The 26,090-nt window shown below is 43.9% G+C and overlaps 1 protein-coding gene across 2 annotated transcripts in view; it reads right to left on the bottom strand.

The window, feature by feature from the left end:
* The window catches only part of LOC111153001 (zinc and ring finger 1), a 98,745-nt gene extending 73,269 nt beyond the window's left edge, over positions 1 to 25,476 (bottom strand). For both annotated transcript variants that reach the window (XR_002640976.1, XM_022511799.1), the window contains exon 1: positions 24,691 to 25,476. Coding sequence is in view for 1 of the 2 variants with exons in the window: in XM_022511799.1 (XP_022367507.1) it covers positions 24,691 to 25,114 (424 nt within the window). In the remaining variant the exon portion in view is untranslated. The remainder of the gene's footprint in view (positions 1 to 24,690) is intronic.
* Positions 25,477 to 26,090: the final 614 nt, after the last annotated feature.

Here is a 26,090-nt window from a genome sequence, read left to right as displayed (position 1 = left end):
GTGACTTGTGGGGTGCCTGCGTGGCTCAGTGGGTTAAAGCCTCTGCCTTCGGCTCAGGTCGTGATCCCAGGGTCCTGGGATCGAGCCCTGCATTGGGCTCTCTGCTCTGCGGGGAGCTTGCTTCCTCCTCTCTCTCTCTGCCTACTTGTGATCTCTGTCTGTCAAGTGGATAAGTAAAATCTTTAAAAAAAAAAAATAATAAAATAAAATAAAATGGGTGACTTGTACGGCATGTGAATTATATCTCAATAAAGCAGTTAAATTAAAAAAGGCCAAGGGAGCCATTGAGCAGGAGAGTAAATTTTGGAGACATTGGCATACACGTGATGCTTAAAACCACCAACCTGGAAGACTTCACCAAGGTTGTGATACACAATTTTGAATGAGACGTAATCCCAGGACTAAGCCTCCAAAATTAGCGGCTGAGAGCCAAGGAGATAAGAGTAACAAGAGATGGGAAGAAGACCAGGGCGAGGTGGACTCCTGGAAGCAAGTGAAGAAAGTGTTTCAAGGAGACCAAATGCAGCTGGCTTTCCCAAATTGAGAAGCGAGAAGCAACTGCTGGATTTAGCAACACAAAGGTCCTCGGTGACCTTGATAGGAGGAGTTCTGCTTCGGTAGTGTGGGGAAATACCTGACTGGAGTGGGTTAGAAGAGACTGGAAGGAGAAAAGTCAGAAAATCAAGAAAAGCAAACTCTTAAGGAATCTGCTATAGAAGGAAGGAGAGAAATGGGGTAGTATCTGGAGAACTAGAGAACTAAGAGAACGTGTTACTGTCTTCAAGATGGAAGAAACATGAGTAGTTTGTGGGCTGAGAGAACATGCCAGTCCAGAGAAGCAACATTTAGGAGACAGAGAGGAAGGCTAGAGCGACGTTCCTGACTCAGCAAGTAGGCATGAAGTCTAGCACACAAGTGGACATCCTGGCCCTTCCCAGGGGCACAGACAACTCAGATGTACTAGTTATAGGAAAGGGGCAAACAGCAGAGATGCAAATGGGTGGACAGATGTGGTGGTGAGTGTCAATAACAGGTTTCCTTGATGAAATCAGAAGAAGTAAGTTCATCAGCAAAGGCTGAGAAAGGAGTTTTGAGAAGAGAGGGGAAGGTATAGCCTAGTCCTCTAGGATGGGGGCAGAATGAATGAACTGTGGAAACACAGTAGGATTCCCTGGCAGCATTAGAGGCCTGGTTGAGGTGAGTGACCGTGAAATAGGAGTGAGGTCAGCCAACATGCTCGGTTCCTCCAACCCAGAAGCACAGCCACACAGGAGGCAGAGACTTGGATTTCATCAGAGCTGTGGCTTAGCCAAGTTAACTGTGGCAAAGCAAAAGAGGGGAAGGGGACTAACCGTGTGTTACCTGAGGCCGTGTAGATAATTCCTTGGAATGCAAGTTATTTAAGAAAGAAAATAAGAGGGGTGCCTGGGTGGCTCAGTGGGTTAAAGCCTCTGCCTTTGGCTCAGGTCATGATCCCAGGGTTCTGGGATCGAGCCCCGCATCGGGCTCTCTGCTCGGCAGGGAGACTGCTTCCTCCTCTCTCTCTGCCTGCCTCTCTGCCCACTTTGCGATCTCTATCTGTCAAATAAATAAATAAAATCTTAAAAAAAAAAAAAGAAAGAAAGAAAGAAAGAGCATGAGGGCATGAGGGATAGGGAGAAAGGAGGACGGTAGGTCCTGCCAGGGGCAGACTGTTGACAGGGCTGATGTTATGATACAGAGCAGAGAAGCGCACTCATGAGCGGCAACTCTTAGAACTGACGTGGTAAGGCAATCAGGTTTATTTCTCCACCATTTCACAAAACTACAACGAACGCTCTAGGCTCCTAAGTGGTAGGAAGGACACAGGACTGAAAAGACTCCCACCATGTGATATGTGGCGTCCAAACTGACGGCATCTGGTAACAACAGGAGGTGCTGTTAACTACAGCCCCATCACTCCCTCACTGTGGGGCACTGGGCAAATTCCCTAACCACTGGGGCTCAGTTATCTGTAAAATGGGGGTAAGAGTAACCGCTCACAGGATGAGGATTCGAGCAACATCTGAGAAGCATTACAACTGGGCCTGGCACTCTGTAAGCAACAGATAAACGTCTGCTCTGAGGAACAGCATTAGCATTTGCTGAGGCTGTGCATGTTCCTTATTTTTAAAAGATGCAATAACCAACAAAAACAGAGTGTTATCAGAGCAAAACTCCCTGTAGGGAAGAGTTCAGAGACTCAAGTGTTCAGTCATTCCAGAATTCTTCCAAGTACTTTTCCCACTCTGCTCCGGTTTCTCCACTTTCCAGGGGCTTGGGGGAAACGACACGCGCCATCCGCAAGGGCTGTAGGCTCAAGGATAGGAATCCTATAAACACTGAACCTGGCTGTTGAGGGGTCTCACCTCATCCTAAACTCCATTTCCAGGTTCTGGGCCAGCACCTTTATTTCCTGCCCACATAACGGGACGGTCACATGGAACAGCAACATCTTAATAAAACACCTCGGGAAAGGGTACTTTTTTTATTCCACAGGTTACTGGAAGGAGGAGGAGGAACGGACCCTTGCCCGACTGGCACCTGACAGCTCCTCAGACCGTGGGGCTGTGCGACTCAGGCCCACGTAAGACTCCCCTGTGGGATATAATCCTGGACAGTCGCTAGGTCCCAGGAGACGGCTGCAGACCCCACCAGCACGCTGCCTGTTTGACTGTTTCTGTTTGCAACCCCACAAGGAAGCGAAAGCACCAGCCAAGTGCAGAGCCACGATCAGCGGCCTCTTACAGGCCAGGCTTGAAATGTCTCCACCCCCATTGCCCGCCCGGTATTTTCTTTTAGAGTAGCTGAGACTGTAGATCCCAGAGACAAATCTCTCCTGCTTTAAGTCTAGCTACTGGCAGGAGCAATCGTCTCATCAGAAAGAAAAACTGAAAGAAGCAGCGAACTCTGGAACAAGTGAGAGATACTCAGACTGTTTCAGAATTGAAGACTGGAGGAGAACGAGGGCTCCTATGAAACCTTTCACCTGGTGTGATTTCCTTACCAAACATCCTCTGCCGTTGGGGCTGCGCTCTGAGCTCTTTCTAGTTCATAATTTAATTGCTCTATGAAAATGAACTAAATTTACAGGAGGGGCTTCATGAACTCTCCTTGTGGTATTCTTTTTTTTTTTTTTTAAGATTTTATTTATTTATTTGACAGAGAGCGATCACAACGAAGGCAGAGAGAGAAGCAGGCAGAGAGAGAGGAGGAAGCAGGCTCCCTGCTGAGCAGAGAGTCCAATGCAGGACTCGATCCCAAGACCCTGAGATCATGACCTGAGCCAAAGGCAGACACTTAACCCACTGAGCCCTCCAGGAGCCCCTCCTTGTGGCACTTTTATAACAACTTACATAGAAGTCTGGACCAAATAGTAGATATCGTCTCTCTAGCAAAGAAGTAAAGGAGCAAAAGCCATTTCTAGGCAAACTTCACGGATAGCGACCTGCCTCATTGTGACTTCACCCAAACAGGCACGATGACAACGGGACAAGGGGAGGGATTTGCTGTGAATAGGCTCTACTTCCATGTACGAGTTTCCAGAAACTACAACAGAAACAAAAACAAAACAAAAGAAATCCACACATGCACATGGGAGGAAGTGGAACAATGAAAAAGGCATTAAACAGAACAGACAAGTTGTGAAATGGTAACACGGTGCTACTTTCTTATACATAACCATTCATCCACAAGAGCAAAAGTCTGTGATACATACCGGAGGAACCATGGGAAACCTGCTTTCTACATTAATGCTTGAAATCTTTACAATGAATATTTTGATTATTTTTGTAATTGGGGGGAAAAAATTGGGGAAGAACCCATGCTTTCAGATTTGCTTAAAACAGAAACAAAAACAAAAAAAACTCAGGTCGCCTGGGTGGCTTAGTGGTTTAAGCCTCTGCCTTCGGCTCAGGTCATGATCCCAGGGTCCTGGGATCAAGCCCCGAATCAGGCTCTCTGCTCAGCGGGGAGCTTGCTTCCCTCTCTCTCTCTCTGCCTGCTGCTCTGCCTACTTGAGATCTCTCTCACTCTGCCAAATAAATAAATAAAATCTTTAAAAAAACCCCCACTGATTTAGAGATCACAAATGTCTGCTAACTTCTGTGTTTCTGCAAAGTGCCTATCACCTATTAGTTAATCCGTTCCTACTCCTTCACCTGCTGTAGGACATTTTTTTTTTTTTTATAGAACTTCCTTGTCCTTTTACAAATGCTGTCTCTGAATTCCTCCAAAATCCCTCCCAGTCATCTTACAAGCCATCTTTTTCTTTCAGATCAGTTTCTTCCAGAAGGTCAACTCTAACTTACTTTTGCCAACCCTACAAAAAATCATGGAATGAACTAAGTATTGAACTCCTTTCCATTACGAATTCCCTTTACCTTCTCCCCTAAAATTACCACCCATTTTCACTAACAACTTTTATTTTGGTATCCATTCTTACATTGGGCCATAAATACTCAAGATAGACTTTTTTTTTTAAAGTAGGCTCCAGGCCCAACATGGGGCTTGAACTCAAGTCTCCACGATCAAGAACTGAATGCTCTACCCACTGAGCCAGCCAGACAGCTAAACTACTTCATCCGGCTTATAATTGGTACTACACTCTGAAATCAGTAAGAACAATGTCCCTTTTGTGAATGGCAAATCCCAAGCCTCAATCCCTAGCAAAGGGCAGTAAAGAGGTTTAGTCTCAGTCTCACCTGCCAGTTCCAGCTACATAATATGGTTTGGGAACCGAGAGCACTGTGTTGAGAAGGATTCTGAGTCCATACAGAGCTCCATAATAAAGAGTGAGGTTAAGTTTTAGCACTGTCTGCCATGCGTGATGAACAAAGTTAGGGTCGGTGGTTCTTCACTCTACAGCCTGCTGGGGCCAGGGCTGACCTACATTGCTCTTATTCTTGGCCTATCTGGGGACCAGTCACTGCAAAACGCGGCTATATGTGAAGAAAGTGTGGGTGTTTGTGTGTATGTGGTTGCGGGGAGAACAAAAGTACCTCTTTTCTTTTCTTGAGAATCTTTAACTCTTCTACAGCAACTCAAAGAAGAATGAGATGTCAATTTAAGGGGGTGGAAAAAGATGACTTCATTACAAGGAATTTCCAACCTGCGTCAAATTTCAAGTCATAAGAACTTGGGCTGGTTTTCTCTAGTTACCTCACAAGGCCACCTTCCCTTAATCACAATGGCATAACTTCAGATACCCCTGCAGTAATTTTTCTCCATGTTCCCAAAGATGATTGAACATCAGGGGTTCATTCACCTTTCTACTTACCTGGCTCCCCCTCTTCCCACGGCACCAAGTTACAGTAAGACAAGTAGGCTTCCATACACCATTTCATCCCATAAATCATTCTTAGAATGTAATGCCCTCTCTGGATTCTTCCAAATGTAGGTGGTGCAGAATTATGGTAACTCTAAAGAGAGCCTTTTAGATTCTGGGTATCAACAAGTCCATTTGATCCATTTCCTGAAACTTCATGTTTACCAATTCTCTATCTACTGTTCAGAATACTGTGGAAGAGTGTGAAAGAGTCCTGTCCGACAGAGCCTTCAGCAATGACGGAAATGTTCTATATCTGTGCTGTCCAATTACAGCAGTCACTAGCAATCTGTGGCTAGTGAGAACTTGAAACGTGGCTAGTGTGAGTCAGAAGCTAAATTTTAAATTTTAATTAATTATAATTCAAATAGCCACATGTGGCTAGTGGCTACCGTACTGGATGGTGCGGTCGAGAAGAAGAAAAAGAATAAATTCAGCCTCCTGAGAAAATGGAAAGCTCTAAGTTTATCCTGAGTACAGAGAAAGAGTTACGCTTCCTGTGGCCATAGACATGGGTCATTGTCCCAGCTGTGAGCCAGCTCCCTCCACCCCAAAGAGGTACGGTGCTAAAAGGCTTCCCTAGATGACTCAGGAGCTACTCTTCCCTTGGGAGTAGGAACCAAAATGAAGATGGGCTTCCAGCTTCCTGCCTCCCTGCTTCTAGTGCTTATTTGCTCAAGGGTATAAAGCCAGTGATATGGCTTCATGGAATTTCTGAGGACGAGAACAAAAAGCAACTAGCCAGCCCCACTTACTTTCCAAATGAGGAAAATCAGAACCATGGAAATAAAGTGATTTATTCGGTTTTTTTGTTTGTTTGTTTTTATGCAGTTGACGGCAATAAGTAAACAATCCACCAACTTATTCCAAGGAATTTAAAATGCAGTTCAATGAAATAGAAGAATCAGTGGATGGGTTAAAAAGCAGGCGAAGAAAGAACTAGTGTGTACTGAAAGGCGTAGGTAAGAAACTACCCACAGCGCAGCATACAGAGCTAAAGACGTGGGAAATATGAAACTGTTTCAGAAACATGAAGGAAAGAATAAGAAAGTCCAATACAGAACATCCAGGATTTCCAAAGGAAAGATGGAAGGAAATAAAAGAAAAGCAAAATTTGAAGGGATAAACGGCTGAAAATTTCTCAGGTGCTTTGAAAGACATGAAGGCTCAGACTCGAAGACAAACAGCAAGCAGCATAAATAAACCCACATGGCAGCAACTGTGCAGAACACTATGAACAAAGAGAAGATAAAAAAGCAGCTAAGAGGGACGCCTGGGTGGCTCAGTTGGTTAAGCAGCTGCCTTCGGCTCAGGTCATGATCCCAGCGTCCTGGGATCGAGTCCCACATCCGGCTCCTTGCTCGGCAGGGAGCCTGCTTCTCCCTCTGCCTCTGCCTGCCGCTCTGTCTGCCTGTGCTCGCTCTCTCTCCCTCTCTCGCTCTCTGACAAATAAATAAATAAAATTAAAAAAAAAAAAAAAAGCAGCTAAGAGAGAAAGAAAAAAAAAGAGATTAAGAGTGGAGAAGCAGACTTCTCGATTGCAATATTAGAAGCCAGAAGCTAATGCGACAGAATAACATCTTTCAATTGCAAAGAAAAAATAACTGTCAGCCCAGATTTTTACATCAAGCCATATTATCATTCAATGGTTATGACAAATAAAAACACTTTTAGGCAAGCCAAAAAAGAGTTTGCCATTAAGAGGCTCATGGAAAAAAATTTTAAAGCCTACCTTTGGAAGACAGAACTTTAACTCAGATGAAGTATGATAACTCAAGAAATTAGAATAACACAGTGTAAACCCAAGGGAAATAGAAGGAAAGATAAAATACAGTTAAGAGCAGAAAGCACAGAGCCTGTCTCAGTCAGTTAAGGCTCTAAGTCTTGATTTTGGCTCAGGTCATGATCTCAGGGTTGAAGGATCGAACCCAGCATGAGGCTCTATACTCAGTGGGGAGTCTACTTAAGATTTTCTCTCCCTCTGCCCTTCCCCTTGCTTGCACGTGCTCTCTCTCTCTTTCTCTAATAAAATCTTTAAAAAAAAGCAAAAAGCAACAAAATGTGAGGGGAATAAAGGGTAATCAAAATCAAAAGCTGATCCTTTGAAAATAAATTAATAAAACCGAGCTCTGGTAAGACTAATCAAGAATAAAGAGAAAACTTACAAATAATAATAGGAATGGAAAGGAGGACATAATACAGGCATAGACACAGAGATTGCCTGGACATATATGCCTTATCAAAACTGACACAAGAATAGGAAACTCGAATATACCAATAATACTGAAGAACTTGAATCGTATTAAATAAAAACTTACCCATGGAAAAAAAAGCGCTAGGCCCAGACACTTTAACAGGACAATTTTACATGCAAGATCTTTCCCAGAGCCAGAGTTCTCACCAGGTTTGTTTGTTTGTTTAAGATTTTATTTATTTATTTGACAGAGATCACAAGGAGGCAGAGAGGCAGGCGGAGAGAGGGGGGAAGCAGGCTCCCTGCAGGGCACAGAGCCCGATGCGGGGGTCAATCCCAGGACCCTGAGATCATGTCCTGAGCCAAAGGCAGAGGCTTAACTCACTGAGCCACCCAGGCACCCCTCTTACCAGGTTTTTTTTTTTTTTTAAGATTTTATTTATTTATTTGACAGAGAGAAATCACAAGTAGGCAGAGAGGCAGGCAGAGAGAGAGGAGGAAGCAGGCTCCCTGCTGAGCAGAAAGCCCGAAGCGGGGCTCGAACCCAGGACCTGGGATCATGACCTGAGCCGAAGGCAGCGGCTGAACCCACTGAGCCACCCAGGCACCCCTCTTACCAGGTTTAATAAGAACTCCCATCCCCTTGCACTTCGGATCCAGGAGTGCTAACAGACTGCCACTGTGGCCAATCTCTGGAGGCTTCAGCCTCCACTGTCAGTGCCTTTAATCCTGCCCACACCTTAAACTGTCTCTTCAATTAAATTTGATTCCATTACCTCTCTGAGTGTGCAATCTGTTTGCAGCCAGAACTCTAACAGGCCTTTGTACAAATTCTTCTAGAAGAGAATGAACATATACATATTCCTAAACTCCTTTTAAAAGTCTTCATTAACTTTTGGGACCAAGGGGTGGCTCAGTTGGTTAAACATCTGCCTTCAGCTCAGGTCACAGTCCATGGGCCCTGGGATGGAGTCCCACGACAGGCTCCCTGCTCAGCGGGGAGTTTGCTTCTCCCTCTGCCTGCCGCTCCCCCTGCTTGTGCACTTGCTCTCCTTTTTCTCTGACAAATAAATAAAATCTTAAAAAAAAATTCTACATTAGCCATAGTAGCAATAGAAGAAAATAAAATTATGAGTGAAATTTCTTAACATATATGCAGAAATCCCAAGTAGAATATTCACGTATTAAATCTAGCAATTTATAAAAAATGTATGTACCACAGCCAAGTAGGGCTTACTTCAAGAAGATAAGGATAGTTAAACATTATAAAACCTATTAATGTAACCATTAATAGATGGAGGGAGAAAGACCATCTGAATAAATGCAAGGGAAAAATCTGATCAAAGAGCCAGCTGTGATACTTAACAAATTAAGAATAGAAGGGAATAAAGGAAACTGACCCAAAACAGACAATGGTTCCAATGCAAGAAACACTCCCTTTAATAAGAGGAAAACAAGGATGCCCATGATTACCGACTCACACAAACTTTTTACTGGAGGAACTAGCCCACAATCTTAAAAGAAAAAGATGTGACACAGAAGAGGATTAGAAAAGAAGGAACTAAAGAGTGGTTATTTGCAGATGTGATTCTCTTGAATTTTCTCTGTAGACATTTCACATTATAATTATTATACTCAGTCTCTTTCTTTCTAAGAGTTCAGCAAATTTGCCAAATATACAAGAAATCTGAAATGATTATTAAAAAATGTAAAGCTACTTACAGTAATAATGCAAAAACAAGGTACCTAGTGATAAATCTAACAAAAGGGATTCAAGATCTTTAAAAATTCTAAAGCTTTATCCAAAAACAGTAAGTAATAACATGAGGTTCTATTTAAAGACTACTTATTATCTACTGGGAACTATTTTGAATGGTGTGTTTATGCCTACAAATTTGTTTAATTCATATAGTCCCACATGATAGATATAATTATTATTAGCCTCACTTTAGAATTAAAGAAATTACGGTGCAAGGAAGGGTAAATCACTTGCCCAAGATTCCAAAACTAAAACTCAGTTACCCTGGGATTCAGACCCAAGGCAATCTGGCTCCAAGCCTGCAATCTTTTCTTTTTTTAAAGGTTTTATTTATTTATTTAACAGACAGAGATCACAAGTAGGCAGAGAGGCAGGAAGAGAGGGGCGGGGAAGCAGGCACCCTGCTGAGCAGAGAGCCCGATGCGGAACTCGATCCCAGGACCCTGAGATCATGACCTGAGCCGAAGGCAGAAGCTCAACCCACTGAGCCACCCAGGCACCCCTCCAAGCCTACAATCTTAACAGGTATCCTACACTGCCTCTCCCAAGAGGGGGGTGTCCCATTCCTTCCATGAAGGCACCTCCAGCTCAGCTGAGTCAAGACTCCAGGAGATAGTCTCATGTCATGTCATATTGAGGCAGATTTGACCTGAACTATGGGCAACAAGCCCCTATTTCAACAGATGGGACCAGAGTACAAACCTTGGGAGCAAAGGTTCATGGTAAGGATACAGACCAACTCTGATGAAAATAGATCTCAGCATTAGATCTAGCCACCCCTTCAGACACCGTGTCATTTTTAAGATCATGTGGTTTTCCCATTTCTAGGAGCAGGTCAATGTAGGCTCCTCATATTTGAGAAGTTTCATTAACATCTTAAGCTACTTTACAGAGTCACTGGACATTTTTGTCCAGTTGAATTGGACATTCAATTATTTATGTCTTCCTAGTAACATCCGAGGATTCTGGGTGACACAAATGCAATATTTCTTTGTGCAAATTTTGCACCTTTTCTGTAAATCTGAAATTATTTCAAAGCTTTAAAAAATATTTAACGGGGCGCCTGGGTGGCTCAGTGGGTTAAAGCCTCTGCCTTCGGCTCAGGTCATGATCTCAGAGTCCTGGGATCGAGCCCCACATCGGGCTCTCTGCTCCCTGCCTCTCTGCCTACTTGTAATCTCTGTCTGTCAAATAAATAAATAAATAAAATCTTAAAAAAAAATTAAAACAAATATTTAACAATTCTATTGCATCTACAAACCCATTCCCATCAGGTTCATAGGTAGACTCAAATTTATAAAGATGGCAACTGAGAAACTCAATGTAATTCCAATAAATATTCTAATGGCTTTTCCCCCATAGAAGTTGACAAAGCTGATTCTGGGAGCAGAAAGTGCCAAAAATAGCTAACCGGTTTCTGTTGTTTTTATTGTTGTTGTCTGTAACATACAGAAAGAACTGTTTATTCTGCTGTTTGCAATACAAAGACTCAGGGAAACGTTATTGTTTGTACAACATAGTAAGGGAAAAAATTTGAAACTGCCCATTAGGGTCAGTTTGCCAGATGTCCTGTCATTAAGAACACCAGCTATAAACAGAGCAGTTCCTAGTACTCTGTACTTCATTTTGTTTATTCTATCCTGATTCCCTTATTTGTCCCGTAGAAAGCTTCACTTAGACAACACAGCTTTGAAAAAGAATAACAAGATGAAAGGATTTGCCCTTCCACACAGCAAGACAAAACTACAGTAATTAAGTAAGTGTTAGCACAAGGATAGACAAATTGACCAATGGAACAGAACAAAAAGCCCAGGAACAAATACAGGCCTGGAAGGAAACTTGATATATGACGGAGGGGGCTTTGCAAATCAGTGGGGAAGGATTTCACCATTCTTCACTTGCTGCTGGGAGAGCTAGTAGTCATACCGAAAAGAAAAAGATATCCTCACCCTACTCCATTCAAACAATTTAATTCTCCAGGAATTAAGGACTTAAGTGTGAAAGACAAAAGTTAAAAACTTTTAGATGAAAATGTAAGATAGTATCTTTATGACCTCGGGCAAAGAAAATCTTTCTTAAGACACAAAATGCATATGATGTAAGGAAAAACAGTGGAATATTCAATTACACAATTAACTTAACTGTAACAAATCACAAAAAGAATAAAGAGAGAAGCCACACACTGGGAGAATACATCTGCATTACATATGACAACAAATAATAATTGTCTGGAAACAAAACAAAAACACAAATTCATACAAACTAGTCAGAAAAGGATAAAAGATCCAACATAAATCTGGGTAAAAAGACATGAACAAGCATTTCATAGAAGAAAAACATTTAAATATATTATATTAATATATTAATTATATGTAAATGCACCTTATCAAATACATAAAAAACAAAATCACAGTGGTATTCTATTTCATACCCACCAGAGCTTGCCAAAAATTAAAGTATGATGATAATGAAGTTTTGGCAAGGGGCATGGAGGAAGTGAAAATATGCTATTTTGGGGAATGTAAACTGGTACAAGCATATTGGAGAGCCAGTGGGCAATATCTCTCTAAAAGCTGAAGATATATATACCTATGGCCCAGCTATTTCACAACTAAGGACGCACCCTAAAAAACACTCTCACTCAAGTATGTAAAGAAACAGAAAAAATTCTCAAAGCAACTGAAAATAACTTTAATACCCATTGTAAAAGAATGGATCGAAAAATCCATTGTGGTAGAGTCAGTCATACAACAGAATACAAGAGTGAAAATGAATGTGTCAACATAAGCAATAAATACTATGATGAGGGACTGACAGATCTCAAATTCATTTGGGGATATATATATGTATCTCCATGTATATATATATATATATATATATATATATATATATGGATATAAATAAAAGAATAGAGTCATTACGATGATGTTTATATGAATTAAATGAATATTGTTTTAGCAGAAACCTGAAATAAAGAATATATGGAGAGGATGATGAACAGGAGAGTCAGGCAGTGAATACCTTTGGGGAGGGAAGAAAAAATATGGGAATGGGGTGGGATTTATGCAATTTCATCCGTAATGGTTTATTTATTTATTTATTAATCTGTTTGGCAGGTAAATACATTATCTCTTTTGAATGCCTACAACAGTTATTTTGGAAAAGATTCCAAGACATCAGAGCTCCTATTTAGTCACACTAGTATCTGATCTCCTGAAATGTGCAAATGAAACCAAAAATTGAGATAGTATAAAATCCTGCAACTTTTCCATTTTGCAATCATTGGACAAAAACTTTAGAGTTCATTTAATATAAGTAAACAGACAAGAGAAGGAAGGGTCAGGCTCCAGTCTGGATCCTATGACAAGATGTACCCTGAGGACCCTCAAGGAAAAAAAGGTGGGCAAGTAATTCGTGATATTTTATGAAAGTGATTGGGGTGCCTGGGTGGCTCAGTCAGTTAAGTGTCTGATTTCAGCTCAGGTCATGATCCTGGGGTCCTGGGATTGAGCCCTACATCAGGCTTGGGGAGTCTGTTTCTCCCTCTCTCTGTCTCTCTATCTGCTTGTGCTCTCTCTGTGTGTCAAATGAATAAATAAAAGTCTTAAAGAAAAGGCAAGTGATCACTGCCTTGCAGAAAAATTTTGATAAAATGAAACATCCATTTGTAATAAAAACCATCAACAAAGTAGGTCTAGAGGGAACACACCTTAACATTATAAAAGTCTTATGTATGAAAACCCCACAGTTAACATCATACTGAATGGGGAAATCTAAGAGCTCTTGCCCTAAGGTCAGGAACAAGACAAGGATGTCCACTTTCACCAGTTTTATCCAACATAGTACTGGAAAGTCCTAGTCATGGCAATTAGATAATCAAAGGAAATAAAAGGCATTGAAACTGGTAAGGAAGAAGTAAAAGCTCAACTATTTGCAGATGACATCATACTATATATGAAAAATCCAACAAACTACTAGAACCGATAATTTAGTAAGTGGCAGGATACAAAAATCAATGTACAGAAATCTGTTGCATTCCTATATATTAATAATGAAGCAGCAGAAAGTGAAATTAAGAAAACAATTTCATTTATAATTGCACCCAAAACAATAAGATATCTAGGAATAAACTTAACCAAAGATGTGAAAGACCTGCACTCTGAAAACTGTAAAACAGTGATGAAAGAAATTCAGAAGAACGATAAGAAATGGAAAGACATTTCATGCTCATAGGTTGGAAGAACAAATATTGTTAAAATGTCTATAATGCCCAGAGTACCCAAAGTATAGCACACAAAGTAATCTACGCATTTAACACAATGCCCATCAGGATATCAACAGCATTTTTCAACAGAGCTAGTACAAACAATCCTAAAATTTGTATGGAACCAAAAAGACCCCAAATATCCAAAGCAATCTTGAAAACAAAAACAAAAACAAAAAACAAAAAAATCCCTCACAATTCCAGACTTCAAGTTATGGTACAAAGTTGTAGTAATCAGAACAGTATGGTACTGGCATAAAAATAGGCACACAAAGGGATACCCGGCTGGCTCAGTCAGAAGACCTGATTCTCAGAGTCGTGAGTTGGAGCCTACTTGGGGTGTATAGATCACTTAAATAAGCAAAATGTAAAAAGTTAAAAATGGACTACCCTACAACCCAATAATCACATTACTGGGTATCTATCTCAAAAGTACAAAAACGATAATTCATAAAGGGATACATGCATCTCTATGTTTACTGCAGCATCATCTACAATAGCTAAACGACAAGCAACCCAAGAATCCACCAATAGCTGAACAGATAAAGAAGATGTAGTGTATACATACAATGGAATATTACTCAGCCATAGAAAAGAATAAAAGTTTGCCATTTGCAATGTCATTGATGGAGCCAGACAGTATAATGCTAAATGAAATATGTCAGTCAGAGAAAGACAAATACCAACATGATTCCACTCATATGTGGAATTTGAGAAATAAAACAAATGAGGAAAAAAAAAAAAGAGAGGCAAACCAAGGAAGACTCTTAACTACAGAGAACAAACTGATGGATGGCAGAGGGGAGGTGGTGGGGGGATGCAGGAAATAGGTGCTGGGAGTTCAGAGTATACTTATCGGTGATGAACACTGGGTTATGTAGAGAACTGCTGAATTGTATATTATATATATTGAATTTTATATATTGTATATATTGTATATATTGCACCTCTGAAACTAATTTAACACTGTATGTTAACTATACTGGAATTAAAATTAAAAAGTTAATTAAAAAAAAGTGACCATCACTTTTTCCTTCAGTGTTTTGAACTCCTTAGGCAAAAGATACTTTGTAATTATGACATCAATTAAAAATGTGGAGTCTCCAGGGCGCCTGGGTGGCTCAGTGGGTTAAGCCTCTGCCTTCGGCTCAGGCCATGATCCTAGGGTCCTGGGATAGAGCCCCGCATCGGGCTCTCTGCTCCCCCCCTCTCTCTACCTACCTCTCTGCCTACTTGTGATCTCTCTCTCTGTCAAATAAATAAATAAAATCTTAAAAAAAAATGTGGCGTTTCCACTATATAACCCAAGAAAAAGTCCTCTCAGGGTAGAGGTTCCTCTTACTCTTTCCTTGTTTGAAGGCTTGGTCAAAGTCATCTCTGAGGGATAGATCTATAATCCTACAGGCCTGAGAGCTTTCAGGCCCAGAAAACCCCCTCTGAGTCCCTTGTTTGTGCCCTTTTCTCTATTAGTTATTGCTGGCTCTTAGGCATTAAATGCTGACTTCCTGTTCCCCTTTATTGAGCTCTGGGGCCTTGGAACTGGGAAGAGGCTTTGAAGAAAAGTACAAAGCCAGGAAAACACGGAGTGGAGACAGCCATGACTTTCCAAAGGAAAGCAAATCTTAACATGGTTGTAATAACCTTTCAGACTTTCCTCTGTCTGTAGCTTACATAAGATAGTGGTTCAGACACGAGGACTGAGGAGTTGTAGGTCACTAAAGCTGGGAACAGTTAAAGCTCTGGTTTGGTCGGGCAGAGGGGTTGAGGACAGCATTTTGGATGCAGACAACATAATCCTGGTGTGTTCTAAACTCTTACTATCGCTAACATTTCCTTTTCACCATCCTACAGAGGCTGGGTGGGTCATGTGTTCACTTTGGGTGTCACTGTAAACGCTTTATTAGGACCTAAAACCTTCAGAGCACAGATGACCTTGTATGAATTGTCTCCTTGTAAAGTAGTCCCACAGTCAGCACCAAGCGCCAGGCCACCATTTCACACTATGGAGAAAGGAGGCATATTCCTGACTCTCATATTGTCATCATTAGGTCCACAGCCATCCCTTAATCCAGATGTGTGATGCTCCTCCCGTAAGGGGCCTCAGGCCCTCTCACCCAAGGCCTCAGTTTCATGATCCTCTTACATGACAATGGTGTTTTAATGAACTGAGTTTGAATGTTCAACTCCAATCTCATTGGTCATGCTACTGTGGCAATTCACTGGGCACAGGCCTTCCCCATTCTGTTCTGCTGTCCTGCACTTTGAATTCAGGGCTCTCTGTCAGCGTGGAAAGCACCAGAGTTCTGATATGGCATCCTCTGGTTATGTTCCACCCAGGGATTTATCATCCACAACCTACTCAAATCCCTCCCCCAACAGCTACCAAAAATTCCCCTGGTGAGAAATGCTATTATGAGAAGGAGTGGCTGCTTTGTGACTCACTATTTCATTAAAAAGATTTTTTTTTTTTTCAAACAAATTTTCAGTAGAAGAATCCAAAGGTTTTCTAAAGCCACAGCAAAAACAGAACAGCTCATAATACTATTTCTCAAAGGCCTGCCACTTCATAGGCGATCCCTATACCTCAAAATACTGGAGATGCTCAGATTCACTATCCTTTTATGTTGCACTTGGCCTCTGGGCTGAGGGAAGAGGTAGGGAATAGACGGATTAAATACAGCCAACAAGGCTGGGCTTGTTCAGCGCGTGTAAACCAGCCCTCATCAGAGGTATGAGACTTGCCATAGTTCCCCAGGGCAGCTGGCTGCAATGGTATGACTACTGCAGCCACATCTGACCAGGACGGAGGAAATCTAATAATATATGGTGTACATGGGGTATGTGGTGATGCTTGTTACCGTAGTGAGTGGTGTCATAACAGAGTTTCTCTGAAAAGCTGTCTTAGATAGCATTATATTTTACAAGGCATTAAAAGTATAAATTATCTAAACAGAATAGAACCATATCACAAAAAGCTAGTTTGTATTTATGGTAGGCAAGTACTTCATTGGTTTGGGCTGGAATCCCAAGGATTCCCTCAAATCCTTGTAGGATTCCCAGAGTACTTAGGCAGACATCAGGATAAAAGAATTCTAATGGCTCTCCCTAAGGAAAAGCACCCTGTTAGCAGGAAAAAAAGGGTTACTGGAGAGGAATCAAATGAAAACATCTTCAAAGAGTTGAGAAATATGGGCAAAGTGACCAAAACAGCTGGGGTCTAGGGTCTTGGGTTCTCCCCCTTCTGCCCAGATCATCTAGAAGACTCCAGATGTAAGTTTCTCCCACATGCTAACAAATAAATTTTGACCTTAAGAGATACTGTATGGCAAAGCTGACCAATTTCAGAACAACTCCTTGTGAAGCAATGGCTTATTTAATCATACTTTTTAGGGGGCTAAAAGGTACTACCAACGAGAAAGCTGGAGCCAAGCTATGACAAACCTAATTCACTAAGATCAAGATGACTACGTATTCCTAAATATAAAGTGAGGTTTCTCCAAAAATTAAGGTATCGCCCTACAGCCAAAGCCCATATTAAGTCTCTGAGCAGGAAACATTCTTTTAAACCCTTTATTTTCAGCAAAAAAAAAAAACCCAAACAAACAAAAAACCAAAAAAAACAAAAACTCAAATATAACACACATTTAATAATTATTCGGGGGAGGTAGGGAGGACGTTTCAGTCACCAACGTTGGCTATCATAAACAAAGCTTTAAAAATCACTTAAAGGGTGCCTGGGTGGCTCAGTTGGTTAAGTGACTGCCTTTAGCTCAGGTCATGAACCCGGAGTTCAGGGATCAGGTCCCACACGGGGATCCCAGCTCCATGGGGAGTCTGCTTCTTCTCTGACCTCCCCTCTCACACTCTCTCACTCTGTCTGTCTCACCCTCTCTCTCTCAAAGGAATAAATAAAATCTTTAAAAATAAAAATCACCAAAAATAGCACTAAGTGTCAACGTTGTGGAGCTCAGAGACATACAAGACCAAGGGGAAAAACCGTTCCTCATATTTCCTTATGGGTATTTGTGGCTTGGGATAAATTTTACAGAGACAAGATTACTAAAGTGGTGGATCAGCTTCTAGAAAACCGTGTTCAATGACCAGAAAGAAATGTGGCTCTAGGGATGACAAAGACACCAAAGCCAGAGGTACATACAAAGAGTTTGCAAAACAGTTTTTCCTTTAGATATTCTCACTGAGAAAATACAGGACCACTTGTATGAGGCTACATGAGGAATTTCTTAACACTCACTGGTCTGCAACCCAAAGAAAAATCACCTGCTCCAGCCCAGAAACAGGGTTTAGGAAAGAATGAAGACTGTCTGTGAAGAGCAGGGAGCAAACACTATCCACATAGCAGCCTCAGAGATGAAACCTTGAATTTGTTTGTTCAACAGAAGAACTGATGGAGAAGGTAAAAATCTCCCCTTAAGCTGCAAGATTCCGACTCTCTCTCAAGGAGTAAGGAAGCAAAATTCTTAGAAAGAACAAAGTAATGTTAATCACCCTTATAATAAAAATATATTCCCCGCACCTCACACAAGTCCTAGGATACTGAAGGCACTCAGTAACTGGCAGTTGAATAAATGAATGTCTTGGCTCAACAGATCTCCATACACACACTCAAAAGGTCTCAGAGTTTTGGGTCTCCAGGAAAAAAGGAAAAGTAGGTATTTTGTCCATTTAAAGTCTGGATTCATTCGAGGATCTTCTCTAGCTGCTGGCTGGGGACACATAAAAGAGGATCTAGCTCAGCAAGCCCTTCTGTAGCACAAGCAGCCAAAGGCAGCTGTGCCTTAGGAGAAAAATCAGGGGGAAGGCAAGCACAGAAGGAGAAGGGACACTGCCACAATTACCTTCTGTTCTGAGCAACTTCAATTCTCAGGACCAAGGCAGATGGGCTCAGGCCTATCTCTGGGAGGAAAATGCTCAGTTCCATGTAAAAGAAAAACATCAAACCATGAGCAATGCTCTTGCTGGGTAAATCCAGCCTCTGGAGCAGCTGAAAGGAAGATCTATATGGATCCTGCTTCGGTGACACTCGATTCGTTTAGTAATACTGAAAATAACACTGATGAGTGCACCGAAAAGCATTCAGACTTCTTTTTTTGTTTGGGATGAGAATTTTCAGAATCATTTGTTCCAAGTTCAGCTTCTTCGGTGTCTCCTTAGCTCTACTAAATTCTGGGAGTGAGGTCCAGTCATCTGCATTGTTAACAAGCCCCCCAGAGAATACGGGGGCCGTCAAGTTTGAAAACCCCTTGAACCATTCACAGAAATCAAGAGCGCTCTTGCTTTTGCCTCCTTGTTACAGATCTAAAGAGTGCGCTATAAATTCTTACCATGCCTCCTTTAACTTGGCGTTTATAGAGACCCAGTGAATTCCCCCTTCCTCTTTACTTCCAGCAGAGGAAGCCTGCACTCTCAGTTCTAACAACTCCAGGGAGATTTCGGGGTAAACAGTCTCTTCGGTCCAGAAGCTACCCCTAGCTGCTGCTTTAAGATTAAATTTAGCTCCTTATCTGCTTCACACTTGAGGGTTGTAACTGGTTTTCAGGTTATTCATTCATACCCAAAACTTACTCCTCAACTACCAAAACCAGGAACCCATGTGTTGCATTCAAGGATAAACCTCTGTCCTTATGAGAAAATAAGATTCAGAAGTGAAAACTGCTGGTGCTATGACAAATGCCTTCTGTACACTAATAATCACTAGGGATGATCTGATACAGATTAGGCCATGACAACGCTTAGAAAAGAAAGAGATGGTAATTCAAACTCCTCCAGCATTCTAAATCCCTGACTGGGATTAGGATTTAGGCTTGGAGCTATCTTTAAGATTCTAGTACTATAGGGACGCCTGGGTGGCTCAGTTGGTTGAGCAGCTGACTTCCGCTCAGGTCATGATCCCAGCGTCCTGGGATCGAGTCCCACATCGGGCTCCTTGCTCATCAGGGAGCCTGCTTCTCCCTCTGCCTCTGCCTGCCATTCTGTCTGCCTGTGCTCGCTCTCTCCCCCTCTCTCTCTGACAAATAAATAAATAAAATCTTTAAAAAAAAAAAAAAGATTCTAGTACTATAGCTTCAGTGACCCACGATCACTAGAAGCACCCTATTTAAGGGTTAGCAGGAGCAAGACTAGTCTGTCTATGTTACGACTTCTCTATGAAGTTTTTTCTAATTTTGGAACTGTTGAAATTGATGTTTAGTTTTATAATCAGATTTACTAAAATGTGAGTGCCCTAGAAGTTTGTGTTGAGTATCACACTGATACAATACAAAGCAGGTTTCTTTTCTCAAAAGGAATTAGAATTGCATTTCCTTGGTGCAGAATGGCCTGGCTCAGAGTACTCCTTATGACATATTTGGGGTGTGTCTTTATTTAGTAGCTAAATGCACACATCCCATAAAACAAACACTTTAAGAGCCAAGCCACTATTTCTTGCAACACCTTTCAAACCCCAATGAGGAAGAGTGAACTGTGACCTTCAAGGAATTATCAGCTTCTCAAGGGAACTTTTTAAATTTTTATTTTGTAGAAAGTAAGCCCTCATAGTAACAGAGAACTATAAACTCCGCTATACAGAAAGATTTTCATTAAGAATAGAACTTTTGCAGCGTAGGAGACCCATCTTGCTCTCTGAAGACCACAGAACACTTTTCCTTCCCCAGAAGCCATGTAAAGGACCATTACCTCTAGCACACCTATGGTGAGGCACAAAGAGGCTTTCTGATCCCCTCCAAAGGAGTTGGCAACTCTGTTTAAATTATTTAAGAGGAGACAGTTAAATCACTTGAGAACCCTAGAATGGCAGCAAATCGAATCCAGGAGATGTCCTGCTAGCTTGGTCCAAGACTTAGCAAAAGCTACCTTCTATCAGCCCCGCGGATGACTTGGTGACAACAAAGAACAGTTTAGATTTTTTGATCCCAGGACCTGAGCCGAAGGCAGACACTTAATCAACTGAGCCACCCAGACGCCCCAGAAATCCATGTTCTGAGAACCAGATCTCCAGAACATCACCCAGAAGACCATCTGGAGGTTAAACACCTTATAGCAAAATTGACACTTTAAAGTGGAAAGGAAAGGACACTAACTCTCTTCTTCTAAAACAGCTCTTCTCCACAGCGTTCGTTATTATCAACGGCTCGCCAATGTAGGTCAGGTTTCAGCAGAGAGCAGTAGCTTCCATTTTGGGGAAAAGTTCACACAGTTCTCAATCTCCCTGCCTAGCACCTTCTGCTCAGAGGAAAGAAGGCAGAGAACTGTAGAAGTGCCCCTACAGGAACCCCCCTTTGCTTACATCTGCTATTTGGCTTTTGTAAATACTAGCTCATGAGACCCCCCCCGCCGACGACTCTGAGAGGTAAGCAGGACAGGCATTACGTCCATGTTCCAGGTGAGAAAACAGCGCCTCTGAGGTTAAATGAGTCACGTGCCCAAGGTCACAAGTCAGGTGGTTATTTGATAGCCCAACCAGCAGATGAGCCTAGCGCTCTGGCTCGCCGGCCAACACGATTTCCAGGACACTAGCCAGCTTCCTGGTGTTCTGGGATGGGAGGCAGTGCAGTGTAATGGTTAGGAGCCCAGGTTCTGACACCAGCAGACCTATATTCCAACCCCAGCTCTGCCACGTCTTCACTATCTGACCTTGCCCTACATCTCTGCTTCCTCTCCTGTAAAATGGGGACGAAACCGCCTACCTCACAGTTATAGGGTTGATTAAATGAGATGATGGACAGGAGGCACTCAGATTCATTCCCTCGATAAATACTTGTGCCAGGCACGCACAGTGCAGACGATACAGTAGTGAGCAAGAGGCCCAATCCTATTCTCATGGAGCTTAAAAATCAGCCAAACTAAATAGAAAAGGCAAACAGAGAAAATAAAATACTTATAAAGTGTGTGAAGTGCTGTTAAGGTAACAGGTGAGTGGCTGGAAAGATTCAGAGGAGGGAGGCAAATTTTAAGAGCGGTCTCTAAGGAGGAATTTAAGTCTGAGTCATGAGGGATCAGAAAGAACTACCCAAAAACAGAATGGAAGGGAAAGCATTCCAATTATAGGGACCAGGGCGTGCAAGGTTCACAACCTGGGGAAGCGTAGGAACGGAGAGAAGACAAATGTGACGGCTACGTATCCTCATGGGACCTGGGGAATAACCTTTCCAGGCTGGCTGCCAAAGACTAACACGTCTATTTTAAAAATAACAAAGACAAGGCTCAAGAGAGGTGATGTGTCTTCCCCAAGGTCACAGCTACTCTGAGGAGGGCCAGAGACCCTAGTATTTTACCTCCAGACACAACATCAGCTCCCTCCCTCCGAGGAAGCTTCGAGTGCCCTGAACTCCCCCGCTTACTTCACTGACAACTGTTGTCGGTGCCCGTGAAGATTTCCAAAAGCGCCTTAAAAACACAAGCAACAACATCCCATCAACTTCTAGGCATCTAGTCAATTGTGCACCGAAGTCTTATCCTTCACTCTTACGACACAGGAGCAAAAACTGCTTGGCCTTACTCAAAGGCTCCAAAATAGAAACAAGTTTCTCTTCTTACAGTAATAAACAAGAGAGGAAAGGGATGTCCTGGAAGGGAGGTCCTGTGGCCTGTTCCGGAAAGTGAGACAGAACTACCAGTGCAGAAGACTGGAAATATGAAGGTTCATGGTAAATGAACTGCAAAGGAAAAACTAATTATTTTATTTGAATAAAAGAATGAATCCCTAAACAAGTGGTTGTCAGTCAGGATGGTGTCCCGCTCCTGTACCAAGAGCATTTGGAAATTTTGTGGAGGCATGTAGTGGGCAGGGCCAGGTGTGCTCAAAATGTTAGGAAAGGACAGTCCTATAAAAAAATGTATTACCCAGGGGGCCTGTCTAGCTCAGTCAGTACAGCATGAGCCTTGATCTTGGGGTCGTGAGTTGAAGCCCCACACTGGGTATAAAGATTACTTTAAAAAAGTGTGTATGTATATATATACACAAAATTTGGAAAACGAATGTATTACCCAAAATATTAGGAGCTGCCTCATACACACTTTCATATTGATCCCAGAAGGATTACTATGCCCCAGCTTTTCCTGTATTCTCATGGTTCTGTGGCTCTTCCTACCCTCACACAGCTAGATGAAAAAAATTAAACTCAGGTTTCGCAGCTGAGGAGTCTGAAATTTTGGAATCCAACTGTAAGCTCATAACTCCATCATGGAACCTGGTACCAGGTGGAATAAGGAAAAAGAACTCTCTAGTAAGAAACAGTTAAGAAATTTTCAAAACGGACACTCCTTCCCCAGATAAGCAACCATAAGATTACATGTGTTTTGCAAAACACAAAATTCTGTGATTTTAGAGAACCGTCATGCACTGCTTTTCAGTTTAAAATCGGATACTAATGACAGTTCTTTTAAAAAAGTTAATCACAGTCATCTCACAAATAGAGCTTCCTTTTTCTGGATCTAATTTCATAAGAAAAAATTTTAATTTCAAGATGTCTAAAAATGATCAAATGTCTAAAAGTGCCCAAAGCAGTCACACCTTGCATCTTATTCAGGACAGAGATTAATGTAGATCAAGGAAGCTCGGATGGTATTTAGAGGTCCGTTCAAGAATTAAAATACTGGGGCGCTCAGTGGGTTAAGCCTCTGCCTTCGGCTCAGGTCATGATCTCAGGATCTTGGGATCGAGCCCCGACTTGGGCTCTCTGCTCAGTGGGGAGCCTGCTTTCCCCTCCCTTTGCCTGCCTCTCTGCCTACTTGTGATTTCTTTCTGTGTCAAATAAATAAATAAAATCTTTTAAAAAAATTAAAATACCATTTTAGCAATTCAAAAGCCACTTTCCAATGTTACTCTAAATTAGTCACTAATTCCCCTTCAAAAATTATTTCACAAATTAAAGTTCATAGAATCGAAACAAAAGCAACACTATTTCCAAAAATAAGAAAGATTTTAAAAGTCTACCCTATTTCACAATAGCTAGAACAGTGTTCCAATAGATACACTCTCCATAAGGCAATCTCCCTTCTTTCTACACAATATCTAGATTTGCTTAACTCTCCCAAAGAGTCTGAAAATGTTAACTTCTTCACACTGACCTGTCAATTAGCAAATAGCGGCCCCACACCCCTTCTGACCAATTTTCTAGCAGCCTAACCTGGCTTCTCAGGTTAGCTGAGCAGACAGACCTGTTTTCCTCCAGAAGTTCTTGCCAGTGCCTTTTCCGCCCTGCCAGTCAGGGCCTGGGAAATCCTCCTCCAGCTTTTTTGCTGGCCTGTCACCAGAAGTTCACAAAATGAATTCACCCAGATTTTTTGAATCCCTCTCTTCCCCCGGTAACGCACCACCAACATCCAGGCAATGAAGTCCCACCTCCCATGACAAAAAGGTAGAAATTACCAGGAAGACCTAGCACTTGGCATGGAGGGGAAGAAAAAAGATGGAGGGATGTGAGAGTCACCCAGCCAAGCCTACTGCATGCATGCAGCACCCGCCACCAGAGCCCTGGTCCTGCAAAGCCTCAGAGGGAGGCTCCCTGGCTAGGCCCTCCATTCGGCAGGCCACACCTGTCTATGGCAGCAGCCTTCCGGCTGCTCCATTTTAAACAATTCAGACAGCTCTCCAGCAGGGTGGCAAAATTGGGCACCCCCTTCTCTCAGCAAGAGTGGGAGCTCTAATCCAAACAACACTTGCCCCCAATTTTCCTTCTTTTCACACTCTTTGTTTGGGAGACACCGCTTGGTCAAACCGGATCCCTCTCCCTGTTAACGGGGAGGTAGGCACAATGCTGCAGTGACAGAAAGGAAGCATCGAGGCCGACTTGCTATAAGCCAGACAAGATCTTCTCTCTGAGGACGGTGATGCCGATACATGGGACTTCAATGGGCAGGTTTCACTCTGCTCATCCACAAGTGAACCAACGCCTGAAGTCCTAAAACGCCCGGTTCCGCAGCCTCGCAGGAAGCCTCTTTTCTAAAGGGTAGATAGCCCATTCATCCCCAGGAACCAAAGGAAAGGCGGACAGATCCAGGTCGCGCACTCCACATCCAAATCTTCGCAAGCGCGCGCGAAGGTTTGGGGCGCCCCGGCGCGCCCTCCCTTGCACTCCACCCTCCCAGGCCTCCACCGCCCGCGGACTCACCACTGTGCGAGCTGAACCACCTGGGTGCGATGTGCAGAGGTAGAGCATCCGCCAGCGAGGCTCGGGAGCCCAGGTACAGCATCCCGTCTCTATGGTGACCGCCGCCGGTCTCCTGGTAACCATTGCCATGGGCATAGGTGGAGTCGGACGCAGACCCTCCGCCGCCGGGCGCCCTCTCCGAGTCGCCGGTCCCCCGGGAGGCGGGGGTGTAGAGGCCAAAGGGCACCCCCCCGGCCGTGCTGGGGTCCATGCCCATGCCCGCCACCGAGCTGACTGAGCGGCTGCGCAGCCCCATGGCCCCGCCGCCCGCCCGGTAGTGCCCAAAGTGGGGCGCTCCTCCCGGCGGGGGCACGGCGCTGTCATCGGTGGAGACCCCCGGAAAGGGGCCCCGGGAGCGGGCCGCCGTGCTCTGCTTGCCCCCCATGCTCGCCCGGGCCCCGGTGGGGCGGGAACCTGGAGGCCGAGACCCTCCCCCACTTCTCAGCAGCGGGGGGAGGGTTGGGCGAGCATAAAGGGGGAGGGAGTCAAAAAGGAGACCGGGAGGAAAAAAAGGAAAAAAAAGAAAAAGAAAAAAGAAAAGAAAACCCGCGGGGCGGAAGAGGCAGGCGGGCGGGGATCCCAAACTAAGAATTTAAAACGATCCAAGCCAAACGCATGTTTCCCCTCAAGGTCCAAAGAAGCGCAGTCCGGCGCGGGCTCGGCGCGCCACAGGCCGCCCCCGGGCTCCCGAAAGCCGGGGGAGCCGCAGGGAAGGAGGGAGGGAGGCGGCGGGCGGGCGCAGGGAGGCGGCGGAGGAGGCCGCCCGCCGGACAGGAGGAGGCGGAGGAGGGCTGGGGGCACCGGGCGCGTCCCCCGCCTCAGGACGCCGCGACCATGGACGCCGGCCCGGACCCCTCCAGGCCTCGGGCGGGCTGCGGCGCTGGACGGCCAGGCGGAGCTCGGGAAGCTGCGGTCGCGTCGCGTCGCGCTCTCGCTCCTGCCGCCGCCGGCCCCGCCAGCCGCTCCGCCCCGCTCGGTCCCGGGCTGCGCTCGCCGGCGCTCCTCGCCGCCGTGGAGACAATGGAGGGCGGCAGAGCGCAGGCGCGGCCCGCGCCCCCTCCCCTCCCCCCCGCCGGGTTAACCCCTTCGCGGCCCCTGCGGCGCCCGGCCGCTGACGCCCAGGAGGTCCCCACCCACCCACCCAGCGCGACCGGCCTGTGACCCGAGTGGCCCGAGCCACGGGGCGTCAGGAACAGAAACCAGGCGTCTTTTCAAAGCAAGCGCTCTTTAGAGGTCCTGAAAATGGCTAATTATTGAGGGGGAACCACCTATGGGAGGAGGGGCGGCGACGGTTCAAGGGGCTGGGAAGGAAAAGCCAGGAAGAATGAAAATTACTCGAGACGCCTACCTGGCTCTGAGGG

Source organism: Enhydra lutris, unplaced genomic scaffold (assembly GCF_002288905.1).
Source record: "Enhydra lutris kenyoni isolate GAN:26980312 unplaced genomic scaffold, ASM228890v2 scaffoldscaffold30, whole genome shotgun sequence".
Classification (NCBI taxonomy): domain Eukaryota; kingdom Metazoa; phylum Chordata; class Mammalia; order Carnivora; family Mustelidae; genus Enhydra; species Enhydra lutris.
Note: the sequence above shows the minus strand (reverse complement) of the source record. Positions and strands in the feature narration are given on the sequence as shown.